General features: G+C 34.1%; 2 protein-coding genes across 3 annotated transcripts in view; one reads left to right on the top strand and one right to left on the bottom strand.

Annotated features, from left to right (window-relative positions):
- Positions 1 to 3,727: 3,727 nt before the first annotated feature.
- Positions 3,728 to 10,410, top strand: LOC100375636 (transcription factor AP-4-like). Its single transcript, XM_002738737.4, has 5 exons — positions 3,728 to 3,938; positions 7,834 to 7,993; positions 8,951 to 9,154; positions 9,286 to 9,426; positions 9,726 to 10,410. Exons 1-5 carry the CDS (start codon positions 3,853 to 3,855, stop codon positions 10,158 to 10,160), a joined length of 1,026 nt encoding a protein of 341 aa, XP_002738783.1. The 5' UTR covers positions 3,728 to 3,852; the 3' UTR covers positions 10,161 to 10,410.
- A 4,925-nt stretch (positions 10,411 to 15,335) lies between these two features.
- Positions 15,336 to 25,040, bottom strand: part of LOC100375489 (cytoplasmic FMR1-interacting protein 2-like) — a 45,918-nt gene continuing 36,213 nt past the window's right edge. For both annotated transcript variants that reach the window (XM_085497744.1, XM_085497745.1), the window contains 3 exons: positions 21,375 to 21,613; positions 20,923 to 21,070; positions 15,336 to 17,601 (listed from right to left, as the gene is read on the bottom strand). In XM_085497744.1, coding sequence (XP_085353870.1) covers positions 17,434 to 17,601; positions 20,923 to 21,070; positions 21,375 to 21,613 — 555 coding nt within the window. In that variant the 3' untranslated portion in view covers positions 15,336 to 17,433. The remainder of the gene's footprint in view (positions 17,602 to 20,922; positions 21,071 to 21,374; positions 21,614 to 25,040) is intronic.

Genomic DNA, 25,040 nt, shown 5'->3' with positions numbered 1-25,040 from the left:
ATGATTTAATAATTTAAAAAAAAAACAGTAATATCACTGACTTATATTATAGACGTCCATTGGAATTATGAATGCAAGTGTTACTTCGTGTTTACCGTCAATTTATCGGTATTTGAACGAAATAAACACAGTAACAAAGAAAACATTAAATATTAGGATACCCGGGGAACAAACCTTGTCTTGCGTAGAAACAGACCAATTGCCTCGCTCCTTGGGAATCGGTAGCTATCGTGAAATGGAAGCCACCCTCCGCAAATCTTCCAATTTTCCCAAATTTTCTGTAAACCCAAAGAAAAAATTGCCTGGAAAGATGACAGCATGGAGTCGACGTTTCTGCGACTGCGTAAATCAATTAAGACCCCCAACATGCCAAACATAGTTTTGATTGGTCGCTCTCGGCTTCGCGGGGTCCCAGATTGGGTGTTTGTGTCAGAGCGATGGGGCTTTCGCAGGGGGTACGCATTTACAAAGTAAAAAACCATAGACACTATGGTAAAACTTGACATTTAATGGTTATACTGAATGTTCTTGAAATTACTTTATAATCTACGACTTTCTATTGATATTATAATTGTGCAAGAGACAAAATTTCCCGAGAAAACTGCGTGTGATATATACGTTACAGCCTCGACTGGATTGACCAGGGAAATTTAACACGAGCTCATACTCCCACGCAGTCGACTACAACAAATGAGGGCGCGGTTGCACGTTGATTGGTCCATGGACCTGTGCTCTGCAGGTCGGTCTGTCTATCAGATCAGTCACAAATACAAGGGACCAACTATACCAGTTGAAGAACAAACAAGAACAAATTGCCAAAAGAAGGGATTTCTCATAATTTACAACAACAAAAATATTACAGGCATAACAAATATATCTGCTCGCCTAAATCTTAGAAAGAAAAATATTCCACATTGTGTATAAAATACATGAAAAAAAAAAAAAAAAACATTTTGTGTATAGTCAAACATTTTAGTGACCTGCTTTTAGGCATTCTCAAAGTATAATATATGAGTAACCTGCGTATATAGACCATCCATCCACGAGACCACCCTTTCAGCAAAATTTCCGTAGATTCGGCATTGTTAAGAAACCAAAATCATAATTAGCTCTCTGATTATAAAATAATGTTTCATTTCTCAAACTTAATTGATTTTGATCAACTCAAACAAATGTGCCTTTGCTGCAACAGTGCAATCCCAATATTATCTGGGTAAGTATCGTGTCAAAATTATGAGTTTGAATTTCATAATAAAAAAAAACAACCTCCATATAAAAGTATTTTGGGTGGTCACTATACACAGGTTTGACTGTGAAATTACTGTATATCTTTCAGGAAGAACATTTTTCTCACATTCACAACTCAAGTTGGCGCATTTTTTTTTCTTGTTGCAATGTAACTTTATTGCAATGCTTATAAATTCTCCTTTGCGGTCAGATGAACGCTAACTACAGCAGCAATACAGATACAAGGTAATACGTCATCGTCACGTAAAGCACTAAACACATTGATACGCATCCCAAACATATTGGCTAAAACTAATACTCTTTATTGCACGTAAATTGAAACACAACCAAACTTATAAGCAGAAAAAATTGTCAATGCTATTTTTATTCATGCAAAATTTGTATTGTTCATTCGTCAATACAAGTTATTCGGTTCCAATATTGTAAATTCGTTTTCGTACAATTTATAGATTTCTATTCTGTGGTTATATTCACTTCTTTGGACAAAGATCGCAAGTTGGAATTTCCCATTTTTTTGTGGTGCTTTTCTTTTAGTTTAGTGGTTTTACTGGGGAAATTACAACCAAGGCAAACACAAATGGTCGGTCCCTTAGTTTATTTACTGATCTGTTTATAATCCAGATATTTTCAATTACTCTATTGAATAATTGCGAAAAGACAAATGCGTGGCTTGTATCTGTATGCCGTTTGCGGGTATTAATTATTAATTATGGGCAAAACACGCACCACTTGTGTATATATTCATTCGTGCCACAAAATAATAACAATACCACATGCATTAGCTACACATTATATATATATATTTTTTTTATAAATGTCATTTCAACGACAATATTAAGGAGTGTTAATCTAATAAACTACGCATGATTTTATTTGTTACCATATGTTACCAAACTAAATGTCCATGAGACCTTTTACCGAAGGTAAGAGTGAAAAGTTAAAATAAGAAATACTAAGGCGATCTCATGGGGCGCTAGTTGGCCAGTGAATCACAATTTCGTGGAAATTCGACCTCTTTCCATTCCGTAAAAAGTAGTTCGGTGATCACGCATTAATATTTCGGTCATGTGAGCAACAACATGAAAATAATGGAAAACTGAGTATATGTTTGAATGGTAGTCAGTACCATATTTAATTGATAAAGCATGTAGTATATAACTTTTATTTCATATAACGGTATTGTAACTGTAGTGTCATTTTCATTAGTTTGATTACATTTTAATTTTAATCGTCTCACTTACATGTTTTTTTAAAACACACTAAAGAAAATGATACTACAGTGTACTACAACATGTCGGAGAAAATAACAAAGAAAAGTAAGTTTAATAGATATTGTATTCAGTGCAATGATTTTTAATATAATAATTTAATTTATTGCCCTTATTAAATATTTACTGGTTTTAAAGTTTTCAGCTCCCGGGACATAACCATAATTCGTCGTAAATTTGTGGACGTATCTGCACGAAGCCCTGCTGGAACTTCGTTCTACCATGGTTCTACATTTAAATCACGTGCGACTAGACGCACCAAGTCCAAGGCTGTGAGTGACATCACAACTCAACTTTCATCATGTTCATCATAGTCAGTGACTAATTGTATATAAAATGACTCCACTCATGTAAAAGGTTGGGTATCGTATTGGAACTTATGTCGTGTTGTACATACATATCTTGGCGAAACTTGGTCCAAGTTTGTTAATCTATGATCAGCAGCTCTTAGGTGGGAAGGCGCTGGTTTCTCGTAGCAGCTGATATATGTAAACAACAGCTGACCGCGTGGCGAAAACCCGCGGAATTTCCATTATCCAATCACAGCCAGGGATGGACTTGATCTGCATGTTTATTTTTAGAAATAATTACCGGTTTTGACTGTTCCGTGATTCTGATTGGTGGTTGTAGCATTCCATTCATTGATGTCACTGACCCAAAATGACGGTGAGACTTTATATATAAACAATACATACACACGTTAATTATTGTCCCTTTTTTAAAAAAATATTCAAAATGTTTTTGTTATTTATTTGCAACAAGGTATATTTATAGAATGTCAGAATATGGATAATGCATTACGCAGTGTGAGGTACGTATGCGATCTAATCTATCGTGTATTGTAACCAGAAAATAGATATTCTCCCAACCTTTCGTTGAATGGAATTTCACACAGCTGTTGACAGTATTTGCTTATTTCCCGCGCCATGCCAACTGTCAGCTGATCCAGCCGCATCGCCCGTACATACACCACACTCATATTCCTCCGCTAAAAATATTCCTAAAACATCCAGGATTATAAAAATGTCATATTGAAAGAAATTAACTCAATTTGTTCTCGCTGTCACTAATTCGTGTTCATATTGTGAGATACTTGAGTATTTGATGGTTTAGAATCGAGAAAAATTACGAGACAGTATTCTCAGACGCCGTAGTAAGCGGACGGATAAATGAGTGATGTGTTGTCGCAGCTGAGTGGCGGCCCAGCTGTTTCCCGCCAGAATAGCACACCATTCACGCACTTTACGAAGCCGGTATCGAGGACCCAAAATTGGTATATTTTGCACCAATAACAACTTCCGCGTTTGTGATATAACTGTACCCAGGATCGTTAAAAATGGCATTTGAAGTGAGAAATCCTGAAAAAGCGAAGGGATTACACGATTATCGCGTACAACACGAGGCTGTCGGTGGGCTGTGCAGGTAAGGGTTTTTAAAACGACCCCCGTCAGCTGTTCGACTCGTAGTATTTTCTAGTATTTTTAATTTAATATATTTTTTAAATATCGCGAGCATGTATTCTCATAGTAAGCATGTGTATTTATGCATAATGTCATGTACATTTTTATGGTTATCAATCTCAATGTTTACGGGGCGGTAAAACTATGGGCAATGCGCGAGAAAAATAGGGGAAAATTCGTATGTATGTTTTGAAATTACGATCACATGGCCGTGTTGACATTATGTATGAGACAAATTTCGCTCTGTATTTTGCTCGTCGCATCACATATGAAACTATTTTCTGTTTCATAGGATGCACTGTCATGGAGGGCAAACGGCTGCATAATTTTTATCATTGAAAATGGTATTTCTGATTTTTAAAAAATATTTATTTACAATTTTCACATGGGCGTGCGTGTGGTTTCATTGACTAGGAAAGCGTGGCGTGGGACCTGGCCATGTTTCTTCTCTTATGTTCTCATCTTTGAAATCACTATAAATGAAACGCTTGTTATTTGATCGCATTATATTTGTATTTTTAATGTCATCGATAAGATGTTTGCAATATTCTAAGATTGTTTGGGAATATGAAAGGACTAAAAATGTGCTCTATTCTTTTGTTGTGGGTTGGTATGCAAATGAGGCCTCGTGTTTGGTTGATCAGCTGTTCCGTCAGCCGTGTACGATTTCATGGACGGGAATATGAAGAAAATATTACTTATCCTAACAGAGGGAAATGACATGTTATTGTTTACAAGCGCCCAGTCTGCATGAAAGCTGACCGGCGCACCTTGGTTTCTATGTTGAAAATTTGCCAGGTTTTGACTTTGTATACACTCCGCAAAACCAGGGCATATGCAGCAGCGTAGACTACTTTTTCTACGGTATTTTCAAATTATTTACCAGAATATCTATATGTGGATTTTGACTTCGTAAAAGGGCTACAAAATTCATATATAATTTGTCCACAGTGGCGTAAATTCTACCATATCTATTTATTTTCATTTTATACACCGGCAATAAAATGAACATATTCGTTCAGCTCGCACTGAAACTTGGCAAATCGCCAAGGTTGACTTGCTAATTTTATAAGAACATACCATGTTTAATTTTACAAAGGGGTGGGTGCCATTGCCACAATTGGAGGGGTTGCATTAATAACGTTCTTTGAGAGACCTTTGTCTAGGTTGTTAATTAATCTTCTGTCTTTTAGTTCCTTATCTTAGTTTGCTTGTTGTTATTTTGAACTACATTTAAAAAAATCCATTTGTACAATGTGGTTTCATAGGTTATTGAAACTTGAATTTTAACATGCACACATTTAAAATGCTGCTAACAAAAGTATGACAGTTATATTCAATTGACACGTTTAAAAACACTACAGTTATATTTGTTGGAAACAGGAAGATGTTTCTGTGAAGGAAAATTTTTGGCTTTCTGCCAAAAAAATTTCCTCCATAATCCTTGCACTGCACACCATTCTTATTTTCATATTACTGTGTTTTAGTACTTTAGTGTTCAAGGTTAGAGTAAATTTTAGTTTGTTCAACTTGAATGCTCCATGTTTGTTTCTTTTCCCATACTGCATTGTGTCTCAGTTGCTGTTTGTGGTATTCTTGGTTTTCAGATTATTTGCATTCAATGATTTCTGATTTAACATTTTTTGTTGAAGCTATAGTACTTTTTTTTCTTATTGATGTGAATCTAAAAAAACGAATTATGAAATTAGGATATTTTTTCTTAAAGAATTTGATCTTGACCTTCTTTCTCTATCCACTTAAAATATTGTTGTTGCATAACTTACAAGCTGTTTTTTTAAGGTTTGACTTTTAAACATTGGGTGAACATGCTAGTTTTTAGTCAGTAATATTTTATTCATGTGGTAGACAAGAGACCAATGCAATCACTGTTATATACATTTCATCTCGGGATGTCCCGCATGCCTCAACTGACCACACCTAAATATTTGCAAGAGGCCCAGAGTGGGAAGATTATTTTAATTATCTGCTACAATCTGTGTTATGAGACGCACCCCTGTACCATGACATATTAGTCTGGGCTCATCAGCTTGGAACTGTAGATCCCATTGTTTTTGTTTGCCTAGTGCCAGTTAATCCAGTATGCACCAGTAAAAACAACTATATTAACATTTAATATTTCAGCATAAGATGTATATTATACAAATCTACAATAAATATTTGAGTTAAACATTCTCGTTATTTTGATGTAGCGTTATTAATTCCAGTCAGCACACTTAATAATGCTAAGTATTTAAAACAAAATTGAGAAGATTGAAATTAAGCGTTTAAAATAGTCTATGTAATCTTGTATGACTCGATATGTCAAGTTCAATTGTAGCTTGAAAGATTTCTGAGAATTTAGTCGACACCTCCCCCCTCCCTAGGGTCATCCATCGGTCAAAACAGGAATTGTGTCAGTTCAGTTCCTCTTGTGTCACTGTGAATGACCTTCTTCCCCCATGTAATAAAACACATGAGGCAGTCCAGACAGGATGATTTGCATTATAAAAGGGCTGGTTAAGCATGACAGGTGTAGAGTTGGCAGTGTGCCATCTTTAGTTGGGATGACATCATCAACTCTAGGCATACATATGCAGAATGAGCTCCACCTCTTTAGACATGTAAATGTATGTATATTAAAATGCAAAGAATATTAATCATATGGGCAGCTGGGTGGTGTATCTTGGCAAGTTGCCAAAGCCTCTCTGATATGCACGATTGTTATATTATACTCGGTATTTTCAATAAAAATATTAAAAAATCAGAGTAGCTAGACTGTAAAATTAAATATGACTTGGTAAATTTTCTTATTCAATTTAAATCATATACAAATTAATATAATTAAGTATTTAACGCATTGTTTGACACTATTCTCATGCATATTATAAAAAAGGGTGTCTTTAAAATATTATTTTTTGCCAGTCAAGATTGATTTTTTGTTTACATTGCTAGTTTCAGTGTTGTGTGTATGACCAGTGCATAGAATACAATACACTTTATTACTAACTCTTGGCTGTCATATGAGTATTTAGTGGAACAAATTCATCTCCGGTGTTTTTTATTTTTATTTCAAAAGTGGACTTTGTTAGACAACACCTACACACTATTCAATGTATTCAGCTGCTGTAGTTATCAGCAGGTCAATCACAGTGTACTGAGCTGTATTATTTATTTACTTCTCTGTGTTAATTGTTTGTTTTGTCAGGATTAATGGACAATTACCTGTGACTTACAGAAGTAATATTGATTGCACTTTTTATTTATCTGAACCAGCTGACATGGCTTTTTCAGACAGAAAAGTGAATTTTACCAAAAAAAAAAAAATGCTTAGAAGACCAGTATTTTTTTCTCTCTCCCAGAAGATCATATTTTTGAATAAGATTGTATTGATATTAAATTGTTCATAACAAGTCATGGCCACAATACATATTAATTGTGTAAATAATGTAGAGGCCAAGGTTGAATTCCGATCTTGGATTGGGTACACTTCCAACATGTCTAGCTCATGTCTGGTCTTAATTCAAAGTAACTGATTGGACAGCTTGACTGCACATTTAATGCTTTGTTTAATTGCTGTAAAACTAAGTATAATTGAATTACTAATTCTCTATCAGATTGAGCTGGAAAGAAAGATTAAAAACATAAACTGGGTATGATACCAAATAAGCAGAATTCATTAGAACTGAGACAGTTGGTAGCCACTGCACTAGTGCTCATAAAAAAAACCTTTGCAATTACTGTAATTTTGTAGCAGTGATTTTTTGTGAAATATTGATTTTATGAATGCCATAAATTCCTGTAAAAATGAATCCAAGAAATGTTATATTAAAAATCTTTGTTTTGTATTTATTTTACAGTTTGGGACGAATATCACCTAGCAGTCACAGAGAACAGGAAAGGCGGATCCGACGAGAAATTGCGAATAGCAATGAGCGACGACGCATGCAGAGTATCAACTCAGGATTTCAGTCATTAAAGACATTGTTACCTCACGCTGATGGCGAGAAACTGAGCAAGGTAAAAATCAAACCTGTTGTCATATCGGTTGCACAATTTTATGATTTCATAACAGCAGTGTAGCATAGTTTTACAGTAGCTTTGTACCCACAGAGCTAAACAGCATAATTTCAGTGATGGGATTTCGTATGACATAACCGCAGTGTATTACGGTTTTATAGTAGCTATGTACCCCCACAGCTCTACATTGTCGCGACAATCGTAGGAATTCACTGTAATTGTATGATGGGAATAAAACCTGTTCAGATCACTTAGTTATTCTCATGCAAATTATGAACAATTACTGACATGCAGGCATGGATGGCTGGCTGGCTATATTTAGACTGTTGTTGCACAATACCTTTATCAACTCCAATGACCTCTCTGTCAGCCACCCTTGCACTCAATGCCCTGCGTGCTATATATATGTTTATATATATAGTCTGTTTATGCCCTATATTCCTGCTCATCAAACAGATCACTGCCAGCGTACGTTTCAAGTAGGTGACTAGCATAGCTGGTAGTAGGATAATGATATACTATTGATACAATTATGAAACAAAACTGAATGCCCGGTGTTACTCAAAAGTCGGCTTCTGTTTTACTCGCCTTAATATCCATTTACGCCTTTTTCTAATGACAAAATCTTGTTATTAATGGACTATAGTGTGCTTTTCAAAAATAGTTTTTAAGGCTTATCAACTAATTATTATTATTATTATTAAGATGTATCTAATTTAGCTTAGTTTATTCTGAGAAACTTAGTTATCTGACTTATTATTGTTAATGACCAAATTATTATTAATTTGTATTGTCATTTATTATCTGGTTATCCAATGTGATGTGACAACTTACTAATTGATATATGCCACCTGTCTTCTATGGTAAATATCATTCCACAGTGGTATCTTTAATTGTGAGCACATGGTTGCTAATGATATGCTAATATTATGCAAAATGGAATGTTACTCATTGCAGGCTGCCATATTGCAACAGACGTCTGAGTTCATCTTTAATCTGGAGCAAGAGAAGACTCGCTTGTTGCAACAGAATACGCAGATGAGACAGATGCTTGCTAAGAGAAGTGCCGAGACAAAGGAGTCCCCGCCAAAAAGACGAAAGAATGAGGATAGTATTTCATCGGATGAAGGTATTGGAAGTCCTGAGGTGGAAGATTTATCGGTGAGTTTTGATGTAGGTGATGGCATGCTATTCCTTTTACTCAAAACATCATCAACATCATTTTAGTTTTTGAACTCGTTACTTGGCATGGTTGCTGTATACTCAGTTTTTATTATTGCATCCTTCACTAGATGGAAGAGTTACAGAAGGAAATGGTAGAGTTACGACAACAGTTGGACCGCGAACGAAGGCTTCGCATGTTGTTGGAGGAACGCAACCGCAGCTTGGAGGCACAGCTTTATCCTGAAAAATTGCGAGAGATTGCAAAACATGTAAGTGTACCTGTCGAGTATTATTACTTAAGATTCGGATTTCAATGTTTTCCACCACCACTGTCGGTCTGTACATTGCTAATTTGCATACAAATGACAGTACACATTTAACACCATACTAAATAACATTTTAGGCACAAGCATGGCAGTAAAACATTGAAAGTGTGTAATTTAAGCTGATGATTCTTTAAAAATTAATTGATCTGAAATACAACAAAATATACTTTATAGAACGACAATTGACAACATTGAAGATGAGCAATGCCTTCTTATTTAACTGTTGACACGTTGATTTGCAGGAACAACAGAAACAGCTCCTTGACGTTCAACGAATGCATGAAATTCAGCAAATGCAACAAACGCAGACGGTTGTACCTGTGCCGGTACAACTGATACACGCCCCACCTGTCATCACAGCTAACAACGCTGCCAGACAGAACCTTGATGCAATAGTTCAGGCCATCAAGCATTTGGAAGGAGCCAAAGCAACCCCAACCCCTGAAGACAATGAAAAAGCCTTGAACAGTGACTGTGACAGCGTTATGAGCGAAAAAGAAAATTCCACTGTTGTGGTGAACGACATAGAGGAAGCACCAATAACAGAAGTTCAAACAGAAGAGGTGATCAGTACAACGGCAGACATCACACACCAAGCAGTTACTGTTGAGTTAGTGCATCCATCATTTCACAAGCCCCAAGAACTTACATCTACGCCGGGAATTTTTGTTTCGTGAGAGCATAATCTTTTCATATAGAAAAAAATATACTAATATTAAGTGCAAATTTCTATATTTGTTTTATTATAAACTGTATAAAAAAAGATATAATTTCCCAACTTTTGTGTTTGTAAATGTCCAACCAGCAGCTGACTTGCATTATTCAATTTTTTTATTTGAAACAAATTTAATATTTTGTCCTTTGATAAATATCTCTGGGATTTGTTCTTGTTTTCATTATTTAAAATAAAATTCAGCATCTATTGCAGAGCTAAGCTTCTTGCTTTCTTAATAAAAAATAAAAAAAATAAAAAAAACAGATGTGCTTGGAAATTTAAAATTTAGTGAAGGTAGATTAAATAATAAAAAAGTAACTAAGAAGATAAATAAATGTTCCAAGATTTATTGGCCCTCAGGAGCATATTGTTTTTCTATTTGGATATTACTTAATGTTTATATGTTTTAACAAGAAAGCAAAAAGCTGTCTTTATTTCTACGGCTTTATATGCATTTCTATTAGTCAGAATAGTGTGGTTGAAAAGGAAACAAATAGAATTATGAAAAACAATTGTGCAACTACTTGTGATTTGTATTTTTTGCAAACATGACTGAAATATCACACGTATGTAGTTTTCTATCGACGGCAGATAGTAGATGTTTATGTTCTGTGCCGATAGACAGTTAACTGCAAGTGTCAAGCCTCTTGATAGACGTATTTGCTAGTCTTTATCATTTTGAAAAATTTGCATTTATCAAGTGTTGGTGAAGGTAATGAGGCTCAATCAAGCCTTGTGTACGCAGACAGACACTTGCTAGGCCTATAGACTCTATGATCTATGGCTTAACCAAAGAGTAGATGAATAGTTTTAGATTACTGCTTTTCACTGTCAATTTTCTCTGTGGACGAAAAGTATTTTATGTATTTATTTATATTAGAAATTATAAACTGTTGTTTAAATGGATGGATTATGTGTTAGCTCTATTTATACAGTTTTCTTTGTGTTGGTTTGTGTTTATTCAGTGAAATGTAAAGTTTGGAGACCAAATCTTGGTGTCAGTTCAGATATGTTGAGTGTGAACGTGGCTTGCTGTCTAATGCAGTGTAACTGCTCAATATTTTGTAATGAGAACTAATTTGAATAATTCACTGAAAAGTTAATATTAAAAAAAATATACGATATATTTAAGAAAAAAAATTGTGTTTTTAAAATCTAAAATCAGCTGCTTGATAGCGACTTCTCTTATGTGATTAGATCAAAACTATATATTTAAATGTAACAGTAGTGAATACATCTAGCAGTAGTTGTGCTTTAAAACACTAGTGTAAACATATCTAGCAGGATTTTTGCTTAAAAACACTAGTGTGAACACACCTTGTGCTTAAGATGTATTTAGATTTGATTATGAAAATCAAAAATTAAATTTTGCACTTTTATTTTGATGTCGAAAAACAAAAGCAGGATAGATAAAAACACTTAAAATTGATTAATATTAACTACATTCAGTTAATCAGCAATATGGGATACTCTTCTATCAAAGAGCTGAATTTAATACATTTATATGCATTGTTGTCTGCTTGTGGCATCTGTTGCCATGGTTATTTGTCGAGATATGACAGTTATTTAAAAGATAAGGCATTTAATGCTTCTGTTTATATTGTACATACAACCATATAAGAGGAATGTTTTTTGTTTCAGTATATTTTATGATTTTGCTTTAAAAACATACTTAAAGAGATAGCAATAAGTTGCTATATTATATTTTAGATACTATTTGGAGCAGTCAGGAAAAAAAATTGTATTTGTAAATAATGGTCAGTTGCTATTCTGATAGATAAATTAAAGAGCGCCCTCTATTGTCAATAACAGTTTGACAAGAGTTTTTGTGTTTGAGGTTAGAGCTGCTGAATCTGATCAGCTTTCGTTTATTTATTTTCTCCAGTGTTTTTCTATTTTATTGCGTTATTGTGGTGGAACTATAACAAACTGGCAAAATAATCAAAGTGTGTTTGTGTCATCTTTTAGCTGTCTTGTCTTTTTTCCCCCAGCATTTCTATTTATTGCAAAGAAAGTATCTGCCAATATTGGATGCTATTCCCAGAGAAACTCAGTGTAAGAATATATTAGGGTCCATTGAAAAGATGTTATCACCGTTTATTGTTGTGCTTCTATTCTTATAATCTGTTGTTGAAATGTTCGTCTGTGTAATTTTGTGTTAAGTGCCAGTGTGTAAGAGTGCCAGTCTCTATAACATGTCTGCGTTTGTAATGCTTGATCGTAGAATAGGTATGATAAACGGACTGCTTTGTTCATTATTATATTTGTAGTATTAAATAATGTTGATATATCATGGTTACATATTTTGTGCTTATTTCTTTCTCTGATAATATAATGAAAACAAATGGAGCTTTGCTGAAGTAGACCTCGTCAAGCAGAAAAATGGGTCATTTCCTTTGATTTAATCCCATCTGCAACTCCATCACCAACTAGATTGACAGCGCACAGGACAAGATCATTGCTGCCAATTTCACAGAGTACAAAATGTTATTTTTTTGTTCTCTTTGACTAAGTTTGTTTTGATGAGATAAGTTTTAAAACATGAAAAAAATAATCCCAACCACTGAAGGAAGTGTTCATGGTGACCCTGTCTTGTCTCAGAAATTGTTCTGGATGGATGTACGAATAGATGTATACATACAGATGGAACCTAAGTTAGTTTCATATTTTAAGACCTGAAGTTCCTTACTTCGGAATTTATTTTCTATTATGAACAATAGCTTCATGATAAAAATCCTTGTGACCTTTCAAGAACAAATGTGAGAGCAAAGTCAAATATCCTGGATGAAAAAAGTTGAAATAGTAGTTGCATGGAGGATCAGGAAAGTTGGAAATGTAGATTTGAAAGTTCTAAATATTGCCAGGAGTGTTGAAAAATATACTAAAAGTTAAAAAGATAGGCAGGAACATTTTAAAAACACCTGGAAAGCAGTGAAAGTTGCCAAGAACTCACAAAAGTTGGTATTAAAGCGCACTTTGTTAAGTGTTTCAAAAAAAAAGTCAAAGTCAAAAACATTGCCTCGAAAGTTTAAGTGGACTTTGGTAAAAGTTGCCCAGAAAGACAAAGTGGTTGCAGGGACAAAAACTTTTGTTGAAAGATTGCTTTGAAGATCAATAAAGTTGGCTTGAAAATTGGTAAAAAGTAAATTGATTCTTGGGAAGTAAGAGCTGCATGGAAAGACAAAACATTTGTATGAAAAGTAGAAAAAGTTTGTAGAAAAGCCAACAAATTTGCTGGAATATAGAGAAAGTTAGTTGGGAAGTGATGTATATTTGCCTGTACAGAGTGAAAGACGAAACGATGGGTACAAAATCGAAAAAGTTGTGTGTGAAATTGTTAATGTTGTCCACCAGTACCCCCGGTACTTGTTATGCATATTAAGAAACACATATGAAACAAATAACTAATTAATATGCATGGATTTCAATCCTTCAATCAGATCTGTGGATTATTCAAAATCTCCTATGTACCTAGTTTCATTAAAATATGATCAGTGGTACTCAAGATATTTATGGAACACCTACATTGTATATAGTGCTTAATTTATGCAAATAAGGTGATTAGTAAGAAAAAATGTAATCATAAACTGAACATGTATATGGCTTATCTTGAGATCTTGAGAAAAAGTAAAAATGCTTAAATTGGCTAATTAATATGCAAATTAGTATGCACAGGATTTCAATCAAAACAAAACAGTACTTCGCACTATCGCAGAGCATCTATGTAGCAAACAAGTTAAAATGCTTAAATTAAATTTGGGTGATTAATATGCAAATTACATAATTAATATGCACAGATTTCAACCAAAAACTAATCAGGTCTGCACGTACCAAGTTTCAGTAAAATCTGTTAATTGGTTCTTGAGATATCAGTGGAACAGACAGACACACAGATGCACTAACTGCAAAGACTCCCATTGTGTGCTTCGTACACAGGAGTAAAAAATTGGACAGAAGGTTGAGAAAAAGACATGGGGGGGGGGGGGGTGAAAAAAAAAACACCTAGAATTGATCCTGCTTGATTTCTGATCCTGTTTTTATAAATTTGCTATATTGATGCAAACAAGTAGGTTGTTACTGGAAATTAATTCAATGAACTGTGAATCTAGTAATTTACTATTGTGAATCGGCAATGCTAAATAGATATTTTCCCCGAGATCCTGGTATTTATTGCATTTGATAAGGAAATAAATAGGCTTCATCTTCCACCTGGTTTTGATTACACATGTCACAAACTGACATTCAGAGGGATTCTTTTGTGGCGGCCAATTTCAATATTAAGGGTTTGGTCGCTTACCCAGATAGGTTCTGAAACAATCAGACTTGTACATATGTAAATGCAAATCCCCTTCAGGAGTCATATTCAGCGAAGAAGCACGAATTGAGAGGTCTAGGTTACTCCCTGGTATTCACTATAGACATCATGCAAGCAAAACTCAGAACACATTTCTTTCTCACTACCTGAAGACCTCTCACCTGACGGCACCAATCATCACAAATACAGGGCAGAGATTGACAAACTTGCACAAACGTGAATCTTACTGTACTTGTCTTTCTGACCATGTTAGGCTTTGAATAAGGAGTTTTGCCAGGGTGCCAGTTACGTTGTTACCCTTGTCTTGGAATATCTCCTTGTCACGTGACTAGAGTTTGTTATTACAAAGCTTTAACAACACAGTCCTAGTGTTGTTTTTACCGGTAATCGATCTCAACATTCAGGACAAATCACATGGAGATAAACACTGCATGTCCATTGTAATGCAGTGGGAGTGGAGGTGGTGCATAGACTGACAAAATGTGGTGACAATAATCACACGTACAGCGAAACAGTACGTTTTTACCAGTAGCCGATTCAGCATTCAGTTCAAATTATAATTGCTGATTATATGCATAGGAAGAAACTTGCAAGAATAACATAAAATACCAAATGATTGCTAGTTGACTATTTTTGCAATATCAAAATACCAATTTGACTGCAATTACACAGCCAAGGATATCAACTACCGGTAACATGCTTAAAAAGATCACCACGTCTGCTGGGATTGCAGGTGTTCATAAAAACATACTTTATGTTCCCCAAAACTCTGTTATAATCATCCTATCCATTATAACATCCCAATAATTTAAATCTGCACAATTTCATAAAATGTATGTTTAATCATAAACTTCATACATACATACATAATTTTAATGTACTGGCAGTGGAACGCATAATGATGTCAACTCTGTATTTTACATTGGATGTAGTGTTGTGTAATTCTGACAGTTGGTGTGTATTTCCATGGACGTACTAGAGTACAACCATGGTATTTACTACATGTGGTGTGTTTCTGACAGTTGATTTGTATTTCCTTCATGTGGTGTGTATTTCCTACATGTGGTGTGTATTTCCTACATGTGGTGTGTATTTCTGACAGGTAGTGTGTATTTCTGACAGGTAGTGTGCATTTCCTACATGTGGTGTGCGGTTCTTACATTTAGTGTGCATTTCTGACCGGTGGTGTGTATTTCCTACATGTGGTGTGTATTTCTGACAGATGTGTCTTTTTGATGATCATATGAGAACAATACTGAACATGTAGTGAAATTGAGGTTAATGTCTGCCCAATATTTTGAATTAGTTATCAATTATTAATAAATTCACAATAAAGAAATAAATACACATGCTTCAATGACCTCAACCTTGTTGAATAAACCCCCACCCCAATGACATGCAAATTGTATTACTAATTCTACTGAACAATATGGAGGAAGATCTAATCACTGCACAGCTGTACACACATAAAAGACAATAGCACTGTAATCTCAAATATAAAGAAACTCTATGAAAAAACTCAAAATAGCTAGGCATGCCAAATAGGTATCTGAAGATGAAAATGTTGATGCTTGTTGGAAAACTAAGAATTGACACATTACATATTTACATTATAGGCAACAAATAACACAAATATTCTTTACTGTAAACAACTTCTATATACTATTTACAGAATTCAGTTAAAAACAATTGTAATAAACCTTTCAAAAATATGCTACAGGTCAGTCCAAAAAATGAAACATCTAACCCCTATTAATTTTTCATTCCAATTGTACTTCACAGGGTGTTTGAATGTTAACTATTTAGTGGGGCATACTCACCTTGCTAAACATTCAACTAAAGAAAACTCTCCTACATTACTCTCTATCAAGTTATTTTATTATGAACTATGACCATATTTTGAGCAATTACAAGGAAATTGTTGTTTGGGTACCTCACTTAAAATAAAATTTTTGAGAATAATACGATTTGAATGATTTACCACATATACATTATGTAACACAGATTTTAATTAATTTAGATTATAACACTAGACATATAGTCACATAATGGACATGTGAGCTAACAACAACTCAATAGAAAACATGAAAATGACAAATATTGCAAAACCGACAGATATTATTTGAGAAGCATATCTTAAGCATATAGCAATGTTTTGTAAGACAGCTTATTTTATAAATTCTGAAAAAAAATTAAATTCAACCAAATGAGAAAAATGTTAAAATAAAATTGAATCTGAAGACTAAATTATAATACACTGCATTCCACAATGTTATTTTCAAACATGATTAGAATCAAAACCAGTCTATCCCTGCAGCATTATTGGTATAGTAAATCCACCTGTTCCAAAGTATGTTAGATGGGAATGAGATGGCAGAGCCAGAATGGAGAGCACTATGTCTGTCATCTATCTCTAAAGCACACATTGAAGTATATTTTACATTTACAGAAATCCTAAATTAAACAAATTTTTGTTAGCATTCGTTATCATAAATCAGAAGATTGTAAACATATTTTCCCGGTAAAACACGAAATTGAATTAAGAAATTATATTAATATAAAAAATTGTATTTTGAGTTTCAAGGTTTAAAGCCTCAATGTGTAATCATGAGTGTGAGAGAGTATGGCAGTTTTTTTTTGTTCATCGACTCAACCAATTGGTTGTAAATACATGATATATTATTACGACAAATAGTGCAGAAAGACAGTATAGCAAGAGTATTGCCTGATACATTGCCATGGTTACATGACTGTTAGTTCATACTTCACGGTGAAGATGTCCAATTAAGTGATATGTAACAGCTACAGGAAATCAAATTTCAATTGATTTTGGCTATCTGTGAAGTGAAAACACTCAACAGAGTGCTACTACTGGTTCTTGGACTTGACGGCCATTACTTGACTTCAACACACAATCACCTCAGATATTATTGGCTACTGATTGATGTATTGGAGGTTGATAACACCTGACTTGTTCCACTGGCAAGTTATCAGAATCACTGGATTTCAGGTACTTGTTGAGAATAGAGAAAATTTGACAGTTGAGAATTTGAAATTTCCGAACTCTGTCCACAAACCTCTTCAATGCCTGAAAAACAATTGAGCACACAAAATGAGGTGATACGGCGATACAGGAAATCTTAATGCATTTCATTTCATTTTGACGATTCGTTTGAGGATTTCATATATTTTAATATATATACAAGTATAAACTGAGCCATAATTTCCTTTGCGGTACAAAATCAGAAAACACACGATGATATGCCCATGTGGCATGTGTCACACCTTGTTTTCACGCCCAATTTAATTAGCTAATATTTTACAGATTAGGAGATTTGTTCTTTTTGTCGCAACTGTTCTCAAGTCCAGACAACAGAATTACAACGTTAAAGCTTATTGTTTATTTAAATCTTTTTTGTGTGCACAGTCTGGAGTGTAACACATGCAAATAGCTGGAATATAAATTAATGGTCAACCAAAAATTCATTTTTAAGCAATGTGCTGTTTGCATATATGTAAGCATGAACACTCTAGCATTTGATATCATAAAGTTCATTTTTGCTCGGCATTACACGAGTTAAAAAAAACAAACAAGAAGCCTGTCGGCTGAGATAGCTCCGCTGTTAGCAATGCACATGGCAATTAAAGAACAGAAGATATCATTAGAAAATGAACAAATCTGAGAGAGGTCCACATGTAGTACCTATATGTATAATATATCAAAGCAATTGGACTTGCAGTTTTTAACAAGAAGTCGAAAATATCACTTTTTACCAAAAATTACAAAAATATTCATCAAAATTAGAGAATTAAAGATATCATCATGAAATGAACAAATCTGAGAGAGGTCCACATGTAGTACCTATATATGTAATATCAAAGCAATCGGATTGGAGGTTTTTAACAAGAAGTCGAAAATATCACTTTTTACCAAAAATGACAAAAATATTCACCAAAATTAGAAAATTAAAGATATCATTACAAAATGAACAAATCTGAGGGAGGTCCACATGTAGTACCTATATATGTTATATCAAAACAATTGGACTTGCGGTTTTTAACAAGAAGTTGAAAATATCACTTTTTCCAAAAATTACAAAAATATTCACCAAAATTAGAGAATTGAAGATATCATTACGAAATGAACAAATCTGAGAGAGGTCCACATGTAGTACCTATATATGTAATATCAAAGCAATTGGACTTGCGGTTTTCAACAAGAAGTCGAAAATACCACTTTTTACCAAAAATGACAAAAATATTCACCAAAATTAGAGAATTAAAGATATCATTATAAAATGAACAAATCTGAGAGAGGTCCACATGTAGTACCTATAAATGTAATATCAACGCAATTGGACTTGCGGTTTTTAACAAGAAGTTGAAAATATCACTTTTTACCAAAATTGACAAAAAATATTCACCAAAATTAGAGAATTGAAGATATCATCATGAAATGAACAAATCTGAGAGAGGTCTACCCAAGGTACATATACACCAAGTATAAAAGAATTCAGGCTTGTAGTTTTCAAGAAGAAGTCGAAAAAGTAAAACATTGACACGAACGACGACGACGGACAATCACTCATATGATAAGCTCCGCTCGACAAAGTCGACAGCGGAGCTAAAACAAGCAGCCTGTCGGCTGAGATAGCTCCGCTGTTAGCAATGCACATGGCAATTAAAGAACAGAAGATATCATTAGAAAATGAACAAATCTGAGAGAGGTCCACATGTAGTACCTATATGTATAATATATCAAAGCAATTGGACTTGCGGTTTTCAACAAGAAGTCGAAAATATCACTTTTTACCAAAAATTACAAAAATATTCATCAAAATTAGAGAATTAAAGATATCATTATGAAATGAACAAATCTGAGAGAGGTCCACATGTAGTACTGTAAAATGACTAATTTTCACTGGGTTTAAATTTCACTGATTTACCATTACAGGCATATTCAGTGGGTTTTAAATTCACTGTTTTATCATTTAGATAACGTGTTCTATGCTAAATTTTACATATTCACTGTGTTTTAATTTAGCGCATTTTTCCAGTCAGCGAAATAAGCTAAATTAAAACCCAGTGAATAATTACCCCCTTTACAGTACCTATATATGTAATATCAAAGCAATTGGACTTGCGGTTTTCAACAAGAAGTCGAAAATATCACTTTTTACCAAAAATTACAAAAATATTCACCGAAATTAGAGAATTAAAGATATCATTACAAAATGAACAAATCTGAGAGAGGTCCACATGTAGTACAATATCAAAGCAATTGGACTTGCGGTTTTCAACAAGAAGTCGAAAATATCACTTTTTACCAAAAATTACAAAAATATTCACCAAAATTAGAGAATTAAAGATATCATTACAAAATGAACAAATCTGAGAGAGGTTCACATGTAGTATCTATATATGTAATATCAAAGCAATTGGACTTGCGGTTTTCAACAAGAAGTCGAAAATATCACTTTTTACCAAAAATTACAAAAATATTCACAAAAATTAGAGAATTGAAGATATCATTACAAAATGAACAAATCTGAGAGAGGTCAACATGTAGTACCTATATATGTAATATCAAAGCAATTGGACTTGCGGTTTTCAACAAGAAGTCGAAAATATCACTTTTTACCAAAAATGACAAAAATATTCACCAAAATTAGAGAATTAAAGATATCATTACAAAATGAACAAATCTGAGAGAGGTCCACATGTAGTACCTATATATGTAATATCAAAGCAATTGCACTTGCGGTTTTCAACAAGAAGTCGAAAATATCACTTTTTACTAAAAATGACAAAAATATTCACCAAAATTAGAGAATTGAAGATATCATCATGAAATGAACAAATCTGAGAGAGGTCTACCCAAGGTACATATACACCAAGTATCAAAGCATTCAGGCTTGTAGTTTTCAAGAAGAAGTCGAAAAAGTAAAACATTGACACGGACGACGACGGACGACGACGACGACGGACAATCACTCATATGATAAGCTCCGCTCGACAAAGTCGACAGCGGAGCTAAAAATGAGAGAAAAGCTGTTCATGCTACTTTTATTGCCTAGCATCTAAAGCTCTTTCTTGGCGTTATTCAACATTACCAAACAAATATACACTGGTGTGACAACATGTACGAGATTACGAGATTTCAAGATTGCAGGGTTTCACATTCATTGGCACAGGGAATTTATCACCTTATATATTACATGTCATATTATATTCATTCCTAATCAAGCCACTGTTTATATTGCATGTAACAACAATGTCATGAAAATATCAGTGACTCTGAATCGACTAGGTGATATCTACAAAATAGTAAAAATCAGTAATGAAGTAGAGTTCTACAGATACATGTATTAACCAAATACTTCTTTGCATTAGCCATCAATTTACTTACGATGCCTTTGACAGAGTCTTCCCTCGCATCAACCCTTTGGACTCTTAGCACGTGGTAACAGAAATCAAGCGCTTCAAACCGCCTTTGCTGTGTGAGTAACACTATAAGAACACAGCCGGCCCAGTTCAAACCTTCACCAAAACATTCCCTGTCAGAATTAACATAGAATAATACATTTAGAAGATTACGTTTTTATAGTACAGCCCCATGCAGTTATCTGGTAGTAGTGTGTTACATTCACAATGATATATGTAGATAAACATAAACAGGATTGGGAGCTTTTCACATGGGAATACTGTGTATTTCTGTTATTGTTGAGTGGGCATATTGAGTACTGGGTTCTTGCCACGGCCATTTTTTGTGTGTTCACACACGTTCTTGAATGCCATTATCTGCCAAACACTGAGGTGACACTGCCTAATGTTGATGAGTGAAAACAAGGCTCTACTTACTCCACAGTGAACTCGTTTAGTTTGAGTGGCAGACAAACGACAAATTGTATAGCACTCCAGAGCCGATGAAATTCAGTACACTCGTCTATATTCATTACACCATTAGCTGGGGGTTCACCATGCCACACAGGGTCATCAAGAAACGTCTTTATCCGTGTCAAGACAATCTCAAACATTGTTAGGCCGCAGCAAAGTCTCTCTTTTGTCAACAAATCTCCTTCTCTTGCTATCTGTGCTTGCTACGAAGAAGAAACCAAAGTACAAATTAACATTATACAATGTTTTTAATTGCAAATACTGATCGACCACAATGAATACTGTAGTTTTTATGAAAACTCAATAATTTACCTTTTTAATTTAATTTACCTTTTACTGACAATGCATCAAATACAGACAAGCCGATAAACTTTATTTTTTCTCATTACGAGCAAGCATTCAAAACTGACATAAATATAATACAAATGAATATATTGACAATTATTTTTGACATCAGTAAACACAAGTTTACTGTGAAGGTGCATGTCAAATCAAAGAAAGCTTAGAAAGAACTCCCATGTGCTGAGAGTATTGGAGACACATTAAATATAATTCGAAATTATTTAGCTGAAAACTAATTATGCAAATCAGAAAATTAATATGACCAGATTTGAGTGTAAAACTAATGAGTTCTGCGCAATGTAACAGAAAATCTATGTCTCCAAGTTTAATTGAAATGTGATTAGAACCAAAAAATTATTATGCTTATTAGGGAATTAATATGAACAGATTTTTACCCAAAACTAATTAGGTTTGTACATTGTCCTAGAGCATCTTTATACTAAGTTTCATTGAAATGGAATAATTAGTACCGTGAAAACTCCAAAATTTCGACCCCTCTAAAAATTCGATCGCCTATTTATTTGCCGGTTTCTGTGTTTTATTTACCTACAAATTTTCGACTCCACTAAAAATTGCCGACTCATTCTTATTCGAAAATTGCGACCAGTTTTAGTTTTCCCCCAAACGAAAAAAAAAACGATGTGAGCGTTCAAACGGGACCTTCCTCGAAGGCATGAATCCGGGTTTCTGATTGACTGAGAGATTTTTATTTTATTGGTAACGAAAATATATTCTAAATAAACGAAGTTTCAAATAAAAACGAACACAAAAATCTCGGCATGCTGCGTTTCTGAATTGTTGATTATTACTGTACTCAGTAGTGATTATAATAATGTACACAAAATAAATTTGTTGAATGGTTATGAAATACAAATAAAAGTCAACTTAGTTTCATCGTAAGCGAATGATTCCGGTCTCGTATAAACGTTTGATGCTGTAGGATATCCGCCATGTTCTCTTAGGTCAAATAGGTCAAATCGCTAATTAACCAATCAAAAAGCTGGATGATGCCAACGTGTTCAAATTACCATAGCTTATTTAAATATGTTAATGTTATTGAACGCAATGCGGAAGAAATTGGTGTTGTAGTACGATATTTTGGCTTGGATTTTGATGCGAAAACGGCATGATTTTTTTTAAATAAAAAAATTAGTTGTTTTTAAAAAATAAACTGGTCATCTGAAGAATAATTTAACATTGTTCACAGTGATAACAGCTCATTCTCGAAAGGAAGCTTACCCGCTCACGCTAGTCACGATAAAAATCATACACGTGTACTCTTGAATAGACAAACGTCAATGACTACGGTAAAACTTAGACTCTATTTTAGCCGGCAGGATTGATTGAAATGTCCGAAAAATGACGCCAAAATACACCTTAAAAGTCCCATTTTATTTTCTTAAATCCCATTTTATTTTTTAATCCAAGGGCGAATTTACGGCAGAATTTGGTCCCTCAAATAAGGGACACGTGAGCTTTGATTCTAACCGGATACATTGCACTGGGTCGGGGAGATAGTTTGCTAAACTTCCATGCATCTTTTGTCCAATGGGTACCTGTACTTCGAACATTCGCAAGTTTTTCTAGGTAGTGCGAGACAGCTTTGTCTTTTGACCTATTAGTTTTGTGCTGACCTCTTCTCCGCGTCTTGATGTTTTGTTTTGCTTGTCATAATACTCACTGATTGATGACTTTGTTTAGATTTTGAGTTACAACTCGGCCACGACCTTTGCTTTTACCGTGAAACATGAGGAAGTTTACGTCAATTGACGGACATTGCATTTTTTAAAAACTAATGAAGCACACTGTCTATCATCCCCATTTTTTCATTTGCTGATTTCTATTCTGAAAAATTCGACCGTCCGAAAATGCACCTTAATTTTGACTATAAAAACACGTCACATATCGAACACCAATTATTTAAAACCGGTCGAAATTTTGGAGTTTTTACGGTACTTTAGATATCAGTGTGAAAGCTTAAAATTGGTTAATTATGCAAATTAGGTAATTAATATGTACAGATTTTAACCCACAATTATTCAGGTCTGTCTATTGTCCTACAGCATCCATGTACATTCATTGATATGTGATGTATAGTACCTGAGATATCAGTGTGAAAGTTGGTTAATTATGCAAATTAGGTGATTAATATGCACAAATATTTACCGGAAACTAATTGGGTCTGCATAATTCTAGATTCATTGAAATGTGATGATTAGTACTTTAGATATCAGTAGAAAAGCTGAAAATTAATTATGCAAATTAGGTAATTAATATGCACAATTATTTACCCTAAAACAAATCAGGTCTCTGCATAGTCCTAAAGGATCTATGTACCAAGTTTCATTGAAATGCGATGATTAGTACTTGAGATACCTGTGGAAAAGCTGAAAATTAACTAATTATGCAAATTAGGTGATTAATATGCACAAATATTTATCGAAAACAATCAATCTCTGCATAGTCCTTGAGTATGTAAGTACCAAGTTTCATTGAAATGTAATGCTAACTACTTATATCAAATGCTGAAAATTAATTAATTATGCAAATTAGGTAATTAATATGTACTGATATTACCTTAAAAACTATCAGGTCTGTGCAGTGTCGTATGACATCTATGTACCAAGTTTCATTGGAATGTGATGATTAGTACTTGAGATATCAGTGGAAAAACCGAAGATTGACTAATCATTATGCAAATTAGGTAATTAGTATCCACGGATTATTACCAAAAACTAATCAAAACCTAGCATTAGTTCAGAGCATCTATGTACCAAGTTTCATCAAAATCCAATGAGTGGTTGTTTAGATATCAGTGGAACAGTCATGGAACCACTAAAAAATAGCTAATTATCATGCAAATTAGGTAATTAATATGCACGGATTTTTACCAAAAATTAATCAAATCTGCGCATATGTTCAGAGCATCTATGTACCAAGTTTTATCAAAATCCAATGAGTGGTTCTTTAGATATCAGTGGAACAGTCATAGAACAGCTAAAAATTAGCTAATTATCATGCAAATTAGGTAATTAACGAGCATGGATTTTTACCAAAACCTAATCAAATCTGCGCATTGGCCCAGAGCATCTATGCACCAAGTTTCATCAAAAACCGATGTATGGTTCTTGAGATAGCAGTGGAACAGTCGGACACACATACACACACACACACACACATACACACATACACACATACACACATACACACATACACACACACTAACTGCAAAGACTCCCATTTTGTGCTTCGCACATGGGAGTCAAAAACCCAAGTCGTAATAAACTC

Source organism: Saccoglossus kowalevskii, chromosome 4 (assembly GCF_978046115.1).
Source record: "Saccoglossus kowalevskii chromosome 4, keSacKowa6.1, whole genome shotgun sequence".
Taxonomy (NCBI): Eukaryota; Metazoa; Hemichordata; class Enteropneusta; family Harrimaniidae; genus Saccoglossus; species Saccoglossus kowalevskii.
The sequence above is the reverse complement of the archived record's forward strand: the minus strand, read 5'-3'. Positions and strand labels throughout refer to the sequence as shown.